This window comes from Camelus ferus, chromosome 8, assembly GCF_009834535.1.
Source record: "Camelus ferus isolate YT-003-E chromosome 8, BCGSAC_Cfer_1.0, whole genome shotgun sequence".
Taxonomy (NCBI): Eukaryota; Metazoa; Chordata; class Mammalia; order Artiodactyla; family Camelidae; genus Camelus; species Camelus ferus.
The window spans coordinates 9,632,660-9,646,946 of NC_045703.1; the positions used below are offsets into that span (position 1 = coordinate 9,632,660).

The 14,287-nt window shown below is 38.3% G+C and overlaps 1 protein-coding gene and 1 pseudogene across 8 annotated transcripts in view; one reads left to right on the top strand and one right to left on the bottom strand.

Annotated features, from left to right (window-relative positions):
* The first annotated feature begins 47 nt into the window (after nt 1-47).
* LOC116665259 lies at nt 48-5,345 on the top strand (annotated as a pseudogene).
* Nucleotides 5,346-6,297: 952 nt separating this feature from the next.
* The window catches only part of FAM135A (family with sequence similarity 135 member A), a 119,663-nt gene continuing 111,673 nt past the window's right edge, over nt 6,298-14,287 (bottom strand). For all 8 annotated transcript variants that reach the window (XM_032484449.1, XM_032484443.1, XM_032484451.1 and 5 more), the window contains 2 exons: nt 12,421-12,534; nt 6,298-8,021 (listed from right to left, as the gene is read on the bottom strand). In XM_032484449.1, the coding sequence (XP_032340340.1) occupies nt 7,816-8,021; nt 12,421-12,534 (320 nt within the window). In that variant the 3' untranslated portion in view covers nt 6,298-7,815. The remainder of the gene's footprint in view (nt 8,022-12,420; nt 12,535-14,287) is intronic.

The following is a 14,287-nucleotide window of genomic DNA, read 5'->3' on the forward strand; positions in this document are numbered from 1 at the left end:
GCCTCCCTGCGTCCGGAGCGGCGGGACTTCCTTAGTCAGTCCTGGGAATCCGTGCTTCTGGACCTGGCTGTAAGCAGGAAAAAGAGGGGCGTGGAGCGGCGCAGGCTTCTCACAAAGAACAGCCCAAACTACCTTGAACCCCGTGTTGATGAAAACCTCAAATCGCGGCTGGAGTTGGGTGAGGGTGTGATTCCGTTTCCTTCTCTCACTCTTGGCAGATCTCGGTTATGGTACACAGATCGGGCAGCTTCTGCTCTTTTTGTCCTGTAATAGGCGTCTTTCCCCTCAATTCTCCCTCCCTTTAATTTTTAAAATCTCTGCTTGTTCAGCGAATTCTTAGTCCGTCATTTCTGACCCACTGACCAAGTGACCTGAAGATGATGGTGTTGAGTGAGGTGCAGGGCAAGAGAAGGCTTTCCTTTCCGTCTGGTCCAGGCTGCAGTGGAGGGACACTGCCCCTTGGCCCTCGCGTTCCGGCGGCTCCAGGGATGCTCGGAGCCCGTGTGGCAGGTCCGGAGGCTTCACGTAACCTATAGAAGTCTGTGCAGAATCACAGTGGAAGGCTCTAGAATTTTTGCCTTTTTTTTCCTTCTTTTTTCTTTTTTAAGAAACTTCTTGGCGAGCTTTCGGGCCCTGGTGATGTCTGACCAAGTCTGTTTCTCATGGTGAACCGGGAGTTATCTGGTCCTCCTAGATAAGGAGTCCTTTCACGAGGAGGAAGTGGTCTGTACAGAACACGGCCAGAGCCAGAACCCAAGCAATTTTCATTAGCAGGTAACTCGGTACTTCACATCCAGGCTTTTCACCTTTAGTACCTACAGCTTAGTGATGATTCTTTGTGGTCAGTTGACTGAGGACAAAATTCAAAGCTGGATTACAGAGGGCTTTGCTCAATACACTGACCAGTTGGCAAATGACTTCTTTGGCATTTCGAGTCCCATTTAACAGAGGCCCTCAGGGAACAGAAAGAAGATTCTCCTAGAGGGCAGAACATTATCTTATACTCTTTGGAAGGAGATATAGCTTGAGATAAAGATCTACATCACTTCATGGGCACTGGTTTAGTCAAGTGGTCAGGAAGTGGGAACATGCAGAGGTTTGGAAACATTTTCTGGAATAGGACCTGTCCAAAAACCCAAAGCATAAGAACCTTTCGGTCCCACTGAATGCTCAAAAAAAAAAAAAAAAAAAAAGTTCCCATTGCCAAAAGGCTTTTCATCAGAACAAGATTATGATATGTTATCTATTTCTGCCTAACATATTACACCAAAATTTTGTGGCTTAAAATGGTAAATATCTGTTCTCTCACAGTTTTTGTGGGTCAGGAACCCAGGAGCCAGCATGCCTCTGGCTCTAGGTTTTTCAAGAATTCCAGGCTCGCTATGGAGGCATGAGAAGGCAGGCTCTGCTTCTGAACTCACATACGTGATTTTTGGCAGGAGTTAGTTCCTTGCGGGCTTTGGGACTGAAAGCCTTCCTCAGTTCCGTGCTACATGGGCTTCTCCAAAGGTCATCTCACAACATGGCAGCTGGATTTCCACAGAATGAACAAACAAGAGAAAAGGGAGACTGATGGAACAAGATGGAAGCCACCGTCCTTCTGTAATCTAACCTCAGAAATGACATCCCATGACTTTTGCTGAATTCTCTCATTAGAAGTGAAGCAGCAGTTACAAAGGGGTGAATACCAGCTGGCGGGGGGGGTCGTTGAAGGCCTTTTTAGATGTTGCCTACCACAGTGACCCACTCTGTAGTCAGCATTCTCTCCTCACCACAGCTGTTGCTCAGTGCCCCCAGTAACAAGGCAGCCATGGCAACGTAGAGACATGCAAGTATGTCTAACATAGTCTGTTCCCTGCCAAGACTAACAGGATAGCACCACTACTTGCAGTAACCAACCTGATCCCCTGACGTAGTTTAGTACAGCCCGGGTGGTAGGTTTGATTACAAGGGAACCCTACCATAATGAAGGAGGCAGTGATTTGTTCTATAAGAGCAGACATGTTATTCTGGGTTTGGATTGCCTTCCCTGACTTGTGCTTCTTTTATACCCTTCACCTGTGGTTGTACTGAGTACCTTATCTCCCATACACTTGATGTATCATCATCCCATACAACATTGCTTCTTACCAAAGAACCCACGGATGCCTGTGTGTACTGATGCCTGTGGGATTAACCAGTCTTATCACATATCCCATCAGACCAGAAGCAACTGGTCTTACAGGACAGCTATGCTGAAGATTTACTTTTGGAGCCAGGTGAGAAAATATTCTTTGGGATGCTGTCCTGAAGAATTTGACATATACTCCAAATGAGTTAACAGTATTCAGTGATAACTCTTCTGTTGACAGAATAACAGGGTCCAGAGATTAGAAGAGGGATTGACACCTTGTTGTTACGTCTGACATTGACAGCTTGCTGTTGTTACCCTGCCCACATGTTTTGCTTTCCATTGTGGGGAGAGATGGTCTACCCTGGGTCCTGAGCATCCCTGCATATTATTGCTGAGTGTGCCAACTGCAACTCATTTCCTAATACTGAGCAGAGACTGTAGCTAGACATATGGACATCTTAGGAGGTCAAGGCATCAGCACCATTTAACTGCTGCTCTCCTGGGGGAATGAGCTGGCTTGTTTGCTGCTTGTTTTCTGCTTGTTCAAATACTGCTTGGCTCTTGGACCTGGATTCTTCTCCTGTAATTCAACCCAAAAGGGTTGGCCCTGAGTCGTGTGTACAAGTGTCACCTGGCACTCAGCATTGCTATGGGAATCGGGGCTCTGGGAACTGGTGCAAATATGCTGACACTTTGGCTGCTACTGCTTTGTTGTAATAAAGTCTCTTGCCTCTGACCCAGGAGTCTCCTGTCTCCATGCATCCATGAAACTAACTGCACAAGCAGGGCTACAAGTAGATAAAATCTCAGACGCTTCACTGCTTTTGTCATCCATATCCATGATTTCAGGTTCTTTTGGTACCAATTTTTGTACCCAGAGTGGGGCACAAGGGGATGATACAAAGTTTTCTCTGAATTGGAAGCTGGAATTGCTACCTGGACATTTTTAGTTCATTGCCCTAGGTAAGGAATTAGAAAAAGAGGTTATGGGTCCATCTGTAGTGATGAGCCCTGATGACCTTGGGGGAAGAGGGAGCAGGGAAAGTACTCTGACTAGAACTTGGGGTCCTGGGGTACCTCCTCACAATATCATGATGAACTGTAAAAATTAAGCAAAGACTACTGCAACCATACACAGGCAAGACCACCCAAGCCTTCAATCCTTGGTTCACACGTGAGGTAAAGAAATCTGATCAGCTAAGGTGCTGGTCGAACACAAAGGAAACAGGGATTAAGTGGCAGTGGTGACAAGTCATAACCATCTAGCCTCATGACCAGTGGCAGAACTGAGGGCTGTATTTACCATAGGCTTTTAAAATTTTTTTCAATCAGAGAGCTTTGGGACATAAAACATGCTGCTATCGATATCCTGTCCTGGAGATTCTGAGTTGATTGGTCTGTAACCGGCCCTAGAGTTCACCAAGGAAATTTGCAAAACACGGCTCTAGCGGTATTTTCTTCCTCATTGGTTCCTGCTTGTGCTTATATAGTACTATTGTTGTACATAGAGGTGATGGTGGTGAAATCACCATTTTGTCTGTGGGTTGCAAACTCCTGAGAAAAGATCATTACAAAACCAGAGGAGAAATGGACAAAACACCGAGATCCAGGACTTGAAAGTGGATGGGGGATAACAGTAGTATGTTCGGAGGAAGCATTTTTAAAAATGAGTAAATATGGTGCCAGTGAAAAGTAGACAGAGTGCAGTGGCCGCAACAGGGTTCTGAGGGGGTTGGCGAACCCACCAGACCGGGAACTTCTGGAACTCCTTCCTGAGGGAATCGTGACCAAGATGTGGAATAGTGGGTTTGAAAGCTATAGCAGCAGCTCCTTCTGGGGACCGGGCAGCTACACGCAGTCCACAGGGGGCTTTGGACCGCCAACACCTTCTCAGGCTGAAAAGAAATCTAGAACCGGAGCTCAGCACATTATGCCCTGTACCACCCCTCAGCTGCTTTCTGTTGCTGTAGTTGATGAAGTGTTCAACATTGGGAATGCTGAGATTTCACAGGGCACTATTGTGGGGATAATTAGACATGCAGAGAAGGCTGCAACCAACATTGTTTACAAAATAGATGACATGACAGCCGCACCCATGAACGTTCGCTAGTGGGTTGACACAGATGATGCCAGTGGTGAAAACACTGTGGTTCCTCTAGAAACATATGTGAAAGTGGCTGGTCATCTGAGATCTTTTCAGAACAAAAAAGCCTGGTAACCTTTAAAATCATGGCCCTAGAGGATATGAATGAGTTCACCACATATTCTGGAAGTAGTCAATGCGCACATGATGCTCAGCAAGTCTAACAGCCAGCCCTTAGCAGGGAGAGCACCTACCAGCAATCCAGGAATGGGTGAAGCAGGGAACTTCGGTGGGAAAAGCTTCATGTCAGCGAATGGCCTCACTGTGGCCCAAAACCAGGTGCTGAATTTGATTAAGGTTTGCTCAAGACCTGAAGGATTGAACTTTCAGGATCTCAAGAACCAGCTCCAACACACGAGTGTAGCCTCAGTCAAGCAAGCTGTAGATTTTCTAAGCAACGAGGGACACATCTATTCCACTGTCGATGATGATCATTTTATATCCACAGATGCAGAATAACTGGATTTAATGGCACCCGAGATGTCTTCCAGCTGGGCCTGTTTTTGCAACCTGTTATCTCCAGCTGTGCGTGACTGGCCAGTTGACTTCTAGGAAGTAGGTTTTATCTATAAAATGTCTCAATTGACATCCTTTTGAAATATACTGCTCTTCTGTTTTTTGAAGCTCAAATGGATATGAGCAACTGACAGGAATGTAAACCAGGGCAGAATTTCCTAAAGAAATTACAAATTAGAATAGATGGAATTGGAAGAGGAATGCTGCCAAGAGTTGGGCAGCCTGACTTAGATAATTCTCAGGAGTTGCTATTCCTAAATTGTTTCCTGTAGAGAGAAGTTGAACTGAACTAGGGCCCACCAGCAGAGAGCTAGCCAAGAAGCCCACCAACCTCTGCCTGTTCTGTTCCCCACTTTGGTTTTGTGGTATTACTTTCAGAACTGCACTTCCTTTCACCTTGTCATGACTGCCGCCAAAAGTGTTTTTATAAGCGTGGCGTTCTAGAGTGGCAGCCTCGTGGGGCAGAGAGGAAGAAGTGTTACTGTGTTCTGAACAAAATAAGTACATTCATATATTTAATAAAATAGTTGTATTATTGCAAAAAAATAAAAAAATAAAAATGAGTAAATATGACATTTGTAGATGTTGGGAAGACAAAGAGATGGACTATGGTAGACTTCTGACATGTTTTGCTATTTGGTGCTCAGTCATCAACCCCATTCACGTGTCTGGTGAATTCTGTAGGAGAAACGGTCTCATCATCTACTGGGGCTGCTGAGAGTCAGACACACTGGCTGTCTTTGGTGGCTGACAGCCTGAGTGCTGGCCCAAGACTAACCTTGGTCACTTGCACAAGCTCATCAGACTTTGAATTGGGAGTGTGGTGCAAATAAGCGGAGTGTCTGGAACCCAGTTTTCAGAGGCATCACTGCCAGCAGAATTGCACACAAGCTTCCAGCTCTTCCTGAGTCAGAACCCGGCTACAACTTTGATCATCTAGCTTCCTTCGGTTTCCACCTGTTTTCCAAGAGTGGTTCTCGTGCCTTTCTGTCAGTTCTGGGAGTTGCCTACCTATATTCTTGAGGTAAATTCTTCTCTTGCTTAAGTTAATCACAATCGTTTTTTGTTGTTTGCAAACCAGGATTCTGACTTGTATATACTTTATTGAGATTTGTTCTTTAAGAGTCAACTACACTGCTTTCGGATAATCATTTCCCCTCTCCCTCAGAATCCCACCCCACCCCTGCACTCTGAATCTGAAGGTGAATACCATATGATAGTTTCCCTGGTAAATCAGAAGTTAAATCTGTTATATTTTAAATCTTGATCATTGGTGTACTTTTAGAACTGTATTAGAACAACTAAAAACCAATCAACCAACCGTGATCATAAAATACAGTTACATGATTACAAATAAGAATGAATACTTTGATAAACCTGGAAGATTATTCAAACTTAGAATAAGTTTGAACTTTTTTTAGTTAAAAAAGGGAAATAAATAAAAAGAAATGAATAAAAGAAGAAAGTATGATATTTCAAACTCAGGACCAAGTTATGTGACGATGAAAAATGTGTGTAACAAAAATACGTGGTGAATAATACGTATATTTACATTTCCCAGGTATAAGGCATTTGGTATATTATTGCTGTCAATTCATCAACTTTTCACGTACTTTTTAAAAAGTAAAGAATTATGGAGAACAATCAATGAAATACCTTTTAACTACACTTAATATATGCAAAAGATGTAAATTATAAAAATACTTTACAAAGGCTGTAAATTATACAATCATGTTGGTTCTATAAAGTTAATTAATATAGTCTATCCAGTTATAAATAACAATATACCTCTCGTATTCTGAAAATAAGCAAGTGTTTTAGCTGTTCCTCCAGAGAGCCATTTGTTCATTTATTAACAGCAGAGGCAGTAACACAATGCTAAAAATAAACATGCGTCAATTTCACAATACATACTTACAAAAACCTTCAGTCTATCACAACTGGCGAATGCAAACAGACCATCTACTGATCCTTAGTGCATTATTACTTTCACAAGTAAAACAGGAAAGGAAAATAGTGAATTTAATGCTATTCAGCACCTTGAGTAAAGTCAAAAGACTTAACAGCTCCATATATCAAAACATTTGCACCTGTATCACCAACATGTAAAGTTAATTATTTTGTTCCATTTTAAACATGAATTATTTTATTTACATTACTCTTTAGTTCAACAAACTTTAATATTTAAAAATTATCTAAATTCATAAAAGTATTCCATAAATTTCAACATTTAATTATTATGTACATACAAGGAAGTCCATGAAAAAAGTTAAATGTAGTCAGAAAGTTCAAGCAACATTACCAAATTTAGCAAAATTCCAACCAAATCAAGGCAGAGGGCATTCAAACATTCAAAAATCTCTAGATGCTGCTAACATGAACATAAAAAGTTCCAGTAGTAAAAGTCAATATGAGAAATAATGTTGAAATCACCAGTAGAAAATATATTTTAATAGGCATGACATATGTTTACTAGCAACAGTAATAATGATTTTTCTATAGAAAACTTTTATAACATTGTCATGTATGAACTACCTGGTTTGAGAGGGCTACAGAGTTGATTTCAAAAAATATATTTTAGCAGCCATAATTTTATTTCCAGTTAAAACATAGTAAAATGTTAAAAGTAAAATTTATAATTAACTAAATAATACCCCAATACTAGAAAATTTAAAATTCCATGCTGTTCTAGCAATGATGCCTCTAATACAACGTGTCTGATGTAAGGATTGTGGAAAGCCAACAATAAACAATCAGACATACATGTGGGCTTAAAGTTTCACTGAAATACTTATGTAGCAAAATATATGAAAAAGTAATAGAAAAGTAAAAAGATAAAATTAAAAAAATATTGCACAGCCACATTACCTAGAAAGTAAAGTTGATGTTTAAAAAGCTCTAAACATGGATGATATAAATTATCTTCCATATAAAAAGGTATAAATATATCTTAGAACGTATCAGCATCTACAGTTTAATATAATACATTATCTGAATCACTGCTGAATGAGGTAATTGTCAAGTCTCTAACAGCGTTTTTATCCTATTGAAAATATTTAAGGGCAGCAACCAGAAAGAATTTCTCTAAGAAGATTTCTGAATCAAGAACAGCTATATGTGCAGCTCTCCCGATGAGCGAATCAGCTGTATTGGGCAATGCATTGATGACATTATATCGAACCAAGTTACAGTCTTTGCTTAGCAGAACCGGGCGAAGCAGATTGTGGATCATTTCTGAATATATCTGTCCTATGGAGCAAACAGAGAAAAGGAAAATGGGTTCACATGAATAACTGAAAAAAATTCTAAGTCAACTTTCATATAATTTATAAAATTTAGTTATGGTATTTCCATTTAAAGCAGAAAAATGTTTTAAAAGGTTTTTTTCTTGAATATTGTTTTTGAGACTTTTTTTTAGAAAATATAAAGAATCACATTATTTATCTAGCCAAGTAAAATAACAAACTTACTGTACAGCTTTCTTGTCAATTTGATATTTTTAATTAAAAGCAATAAATACAACAGAGAAAATAGTTTTCTTCAACATTAAGTCACATATAACTCACTAAACCATTGTGAAAGTAAGGTTGCTGTGCTGAGATGTTATGATGGGGCCAAACTAAAAACTCGAGTCTAGAGCAAGTACTTTAAAAAAGTTTCCGTGGCGGTCAACATTCCACATATTTCCAATTTATTTTGAGAAAGAATAGCAACTTCCCATAATCAGGAGAAAAATGTGAGTTTGACTCAAAGATCAGATTTTTTTCTTTTTTTTTGGTCTGCAGGTTTATTTCATGCTTGCTGCTTCTTTTAATTCCAGAGTTGTGCTCCTCTCTCCCTCTTTCTGTTAATTCTTACAGTGGATTTATTGAGGGCATGCAAAGCATAAAAGATAAAGGTTAGGTATACATACACGTAAAAGCACAAGCTGCCTTAAAGGGGCAAGACGGTTTTTAATGATCACACATTACTGTATTACTAACAGATTAGTGCTAACACATGTCCGGCAACGTGTGAATCTTAGGGAGGCAAGAATTAAATTTCAGACGAAAGACAGGATGTAGCCTGCGTAATGATGAGAGGGGAGTAGTATACAGAAGTATAATTAGAAAAAGAAGAGAGAGGTGTTTGAAAGAGGGATTATTATATACATTCACAAAAAAAGTTTTAAAAATAATTTTTTATATTGCACTAGTTTGATTTACAACATTATATTAGTTTCAAGTTTCAACACAGTGATTCAATATTTTTTACAGATTATACTCTTTTAAAGTTACTATAAAATATTGGCTTTATTCCCTGTGCTGTACAGTATATCCTTGTAGCTTATTTACTCTATACACAGCAGTTTGTACCTCTTAATCCCTTACCTCTATCTTGCCCCTTCCCCATCTCTCTTCCCACTGGTAACCACTAGTTTGTTCTCTGTTTCTGTTTTCTTGTATTTATTCATTTGCTTTATTTTTTAGCTTCCACATATAAGTGATAAAATATACAGTATTTGTCTTTCTTTGTCTGACTTATTTCACTAAGCATAATACTCTCCAAGTCCATCCATGTTGTTGCAAAATTTCATGCTTTTTCATAGCTGAGTAGTAGTCCATTGTGTGTGTGTGTGTGTGTGCGTGCGCGCGTGCGTATGTATCAAATCTTCTTCATCCATTCATCTGTTAATGGACGCAACATTGCTTTGATATCTTGGCTATGTAAACAATACTACTATGACTATTAGGGTGCATATTTTTTTGAATGAGTGTTTTCCATTTCTTTGGATATACACCCAGAAATGGAATTGCTGGATATGGTAGTTCTACTTTGAATTTTTTGAGGAAACTTCATACTGTTTTCCACAACGCAGCCATGCAGCAGTTTACATTCCCATTACAAGCGTGCAAGGGTTCCCTTTCTCTCACATTCTCACCAACATTTGTTATTTGTGATCTTGATTTGCATTTCCCTGATGACTAGTCATGTTGAGCATCTTTTCATGTGCCTGTTGGCCATCTGTACATCTTTTTTGGAAAAACGTCTATTCAGGTCCTCTGCCCATTTTTCTGATTGGGTTGTTTGTTTTTGGATATTGAATTTATGAGTTGTTTATATATTTTAAATATTAACTCTTGATCAGACATTTCATTTGCAAACATTTTCTCCCATTCAGTAGACTGTCTTTTTGTTTTACTGATGCTTTCCTTTGCTGTGCAAAAGCTTTTAAGTTTAATTAGGTCCCGATTGTTTGCTTTTGGTTTTGCTTCCATTGCTTGGAGAGAGATGCAAATATTGCTATAACTTATGTCAAAGAGTGCCTATGGAGTTTTATGGTTTCTAGTCTTACACTTAGATCTTTAATCCATTTTGAGTCTACTGTTTTATATGGGGTGAGAAAATGTTCTAATTGCAGCGTTTTACAGGTAGCTGTCCAGTTTTCCCAGCACCACTTATTGAAGAGACTGTCTTTTCTCCATTGATATATTCTTGCCTCTTTTGTCATAGATTAATTGACCGTATGTGTGTGGGTTTATTTCTAGGTTTATTCTGTTCCATTGATCTGTGTGTCTGCTTTTGTGCCATTGCCATGCATCACTGTAGCTTTGCAGTATAGTCTGACGTCTGCGAGGGTGATACCTCCAGCTTTGTTCTTTTTTCTCAAGATTGCTTTGGCAATTTGGGGTCTTTTGTGGTTCCGTATGAATGTTAGGATTATTTGTTCTAGTTCTGTGAAAAATGTCCTGGGTGTTTTGGGAGGGTATAGCTCAGTAGTAGAGCATGTACTTAGCATTCACAAAGTCCCAGGTTCAATCCGCAGTACCTCCATTAAAAACAAACACCTAACTTTTGCCCCCACAAAAAAGAACAAAAATAAAAAACAAAAAATGTCCTCAGTGTTTTGACAGAGATTGCATTAAATTTGTAGATTGCTTTGTGTAGTATGCTTATTTTAGCAATATTGACTCTTCCAATCCAAGAACACAGTGTATCTTTCCATTTGTTTTATGCTCATTTTAACAATATTGACTCTTCCAATCCAAGAACACAGTATATCTTTCCATTTGTTTGTGTCACTTTCAATTTCTTTCATCACTGTCTTAAAGTTTTCCAAGTACAGGTCTTTTATCTCCTTAGTTAGATTTATTCCTAGGTATTTTATTCTTTTTGATACAATTGTACAATGAGATTGTTTTCTTAATTTCTGACAGTTTGTTCTTAGTGTATAGAAATGCAACAGATTTCTGTATATCAATCTTGTATTCTGCAACTTTACTGAATTAATTTATTGCTTCTAATAGTTTTTGTGGTGCTTTTAGGATTTTCTATATACAGTATCAAGCCATTTACAAACAGTGAGTTTTACTTCTTCCCTTCCAATTTGGATGACTTTTATTTCTTTTTCTGATTACTGTAGGTAGGACTTTCAATCCTATTTGAATAAAAGTGATGAGGGAGTATCCTTGTCTTGTTCCTGATCTCAGAGGAAATGCTTTCAGCTTTTCACCACTGAGTATGAAGTTCGCTGTGGGTTTGTCATAAATGGCCTTTATTCTGTTGAGATATGTTCCCTCTACACCCACTTTAGTGAGAGTTTTTATTATAAATGGATGTTGAATTTTGTCAAATTCTGCATGTACTGAGATGATCATGTGATTTTTATCTTTTGTTTTGTTAATGTGATGTGTCACACCCACTGATTTGCAGATACTGAGCCATCCTGCCATCCCTGGGATAAATCCCACTTTTAGTGTATGATCCCTTTAATTTTTTTGTTGAATTTAATTTGCTAATATTCTGTTGAGGATTTTTGCTTCTATGTTTATGAAAGATACTCAATTATAATTTTCTTTTTTTGTGGTCCTCTGTCAAGTTTTGGTATCAGGGTGACACTGGCACTGTAGAATGAATTTTTAAGTCTTCCTTCATCCTTAATTTTTTAGAATAGTTTGAGGATAGCTGTTACCTCTTCTTCAATTTTTTGGTAGAATGCACCAATGAAGCTTTTGTGGTCCTAGACTTTTGTTTGTTGGGAGATTTTTTTTTTTTAAAAACTAATTAAATTTCATTACTGGTAATTATATGTTCATATTTTCTATTTCTTCCTGTTTCAGTCTTTGGAGATTTTACATTTCTAGAAATGTATTAATTTCTTCTAGGTTGTCCATTTTATTGGTGTATAATTGTTCATAGTAATCTCTCATGATCCTTGTACTTCTGTGGTGTCAGATGCTGCAACTATCGTCTTACATTTCTGACTTTACTCATTTTTTGCACCCCTTTTGGTTCTTGATGAGTCTGCTTTCTGCCATCTGTGACTAAAAGTAAGGTACAGTCGAACATGCAGCATGACCATTACTGCAATCACCAATCCCAGTAATCTGGAGGAAATTAAAAAATGCATTACTTCCGAGGCAGTAAAATGGACAAGCATTTGTAATTAGATGAAAGAAATGACTTCACTGGCAAAAACACCTTACATGGCAGGAGAAAAGAAAGGAAGGAAAATGAAGGAAGGAGAGCTGTCACTGTCGGTGGGAGGAAAAGGATGTAAAAGGAAAGGGAGGACAAGAGAAAGAAGAGAGAACATGACCACAAGGACAACTTGGTACAGACTCCTGTAGATGGAACTCTTTGAAATGCTTGTGATTTATTCTGTTACCTGACTGTTTGTCCTTTAGAGCCGTTTTACACATTTCAATGCGGGCAGAATGATAAGGGACATAGCGATCCTGCAGAGACCCCACTAGCACAACATTCTTGAAATAATGAAGCCCTAAGAAGAAAAAACACTGAGTTAGAATGTAATAATCAACCAGATTTAAGATACTTACTAGTATCATATTAAGTGACCACAAACTTTATTTCCTCAGTAGTATTATGTTTATGGCTTTTCAAATACCTGGTGAATTCTTTCTCTACACGTCCATATATTCTCTGAAAGACCCCCAGCTTCAGTGCATGTGGTTTATGTGCTGATAGGAGACGTGTGTTTGTGCTGAGTGAGTGCAAGGCCTGTGGCGGGGGGTTAAGGGAGAAGTTACAGGTGGTGGGCTAAAATTCTACGGGACGTATTTCATGACATTCTTATTTTCCAAAGGATATTCATCAATATTTAGGATTATTTCTCAAAGTAACAAAAGCACACGCTTCCATAAAAACAAACAAAACACCCTATATGAAATCATTTAAAGGTGACTTTTGACTTTTTCATTTGATCCTTGCATAGTATTACTTATATTTTCTCCTTATTTAAGCATGATGTCAAGAGGATAAATGCTTAGAGTTTTCCAATAATAAAAAAAATTTTTGTGATCCATCCAACAGACTTTTGTCAGGTCTATTTTAATATTTTTATTTTTTTGTATACTAGGTAAGTTTAGGGCTTGTGTCCTTAGGATACTTTGTTAAATAACTCATTTAAGTACTGAAACCATGATCTTGACCTCTTTAGTACCAATAATGTTCTAATTTTACTATTTGGCTCAAGACTAGTAAATAAAAAACCAAAACTTTACACGATAATTAAGATACAAATCAAAGATGGCAACACATTAGAACTGGGTGTGTAGTACAAAGAATTTTGTTCTGGAATGTTCCAGAATAAAATTTTGATACTTTTTGCACACTGAAATTCAGATTCTTAGAGATAGACCAATTCTGGGGACTACTGTGGATCCAGAGATAGGAAATCTTTGTAGAAGTTCCCTTTCTTCCTTGGAATTTAAGAATCCTAATAGTGAGAAGAGTTTAGACCAACACACGGCCAAGGGTATCTCTCTCTATATCTATCTATCTATCTATCTATCTATCTATCTATCTATCTATCTATCTATCTATCTATCTACACACACACTCTATGCCAATATAAGGTCATCCCTTCTTTTTCCAGTGAGAAGATACTACTTTGTGGCCACTTGAATATAAACAATTCTAGAGATGTAAGTGGAATAATCAAATGTCTATAATAGGAATTAACTCAGTTGCACAAACATCTTTAAAATTATATTTTAGAAAGACATTCAGAAAAGTTGACTTTTTCCCTTCATTTTCACATTTCATGAGAGAAATCAATTCCTCTTTTGGTATCATTTGACACCCATGACTTCATCAGTGCTATTTTGGGAATCATCTATGTGTCAGAGCAGAGGTCTTCAAAGTGGAATACACTTACCCCAGGGGTAATTTAAGACTCTCCATAGTGTAGATGGGCACTTACATCTTTAAGAAAATTGATTTCTAGATCCCAACTTCCCTGTGTGTACTGTTCTAAAAATGACTTTTCCGTCTCCCACTTTACAAGAGAAAGATATTTCTCCAATCTATTTCAGATCCTCTTATGGTGTACAGGCCTGGGGTATAAATGTTTCTGGGAGAACCAAGCAAAATATGAATGAAGTCTTACTTTATCTTACAAAAAGTAAGTTTGATTTGACTGTTTGACATTAAGAAATGGCTGTGCCACTTAGCATTTATAGCACATATTTTCCATAAATTAAATGAGCTTAATCTATAATCCCAACTGAATG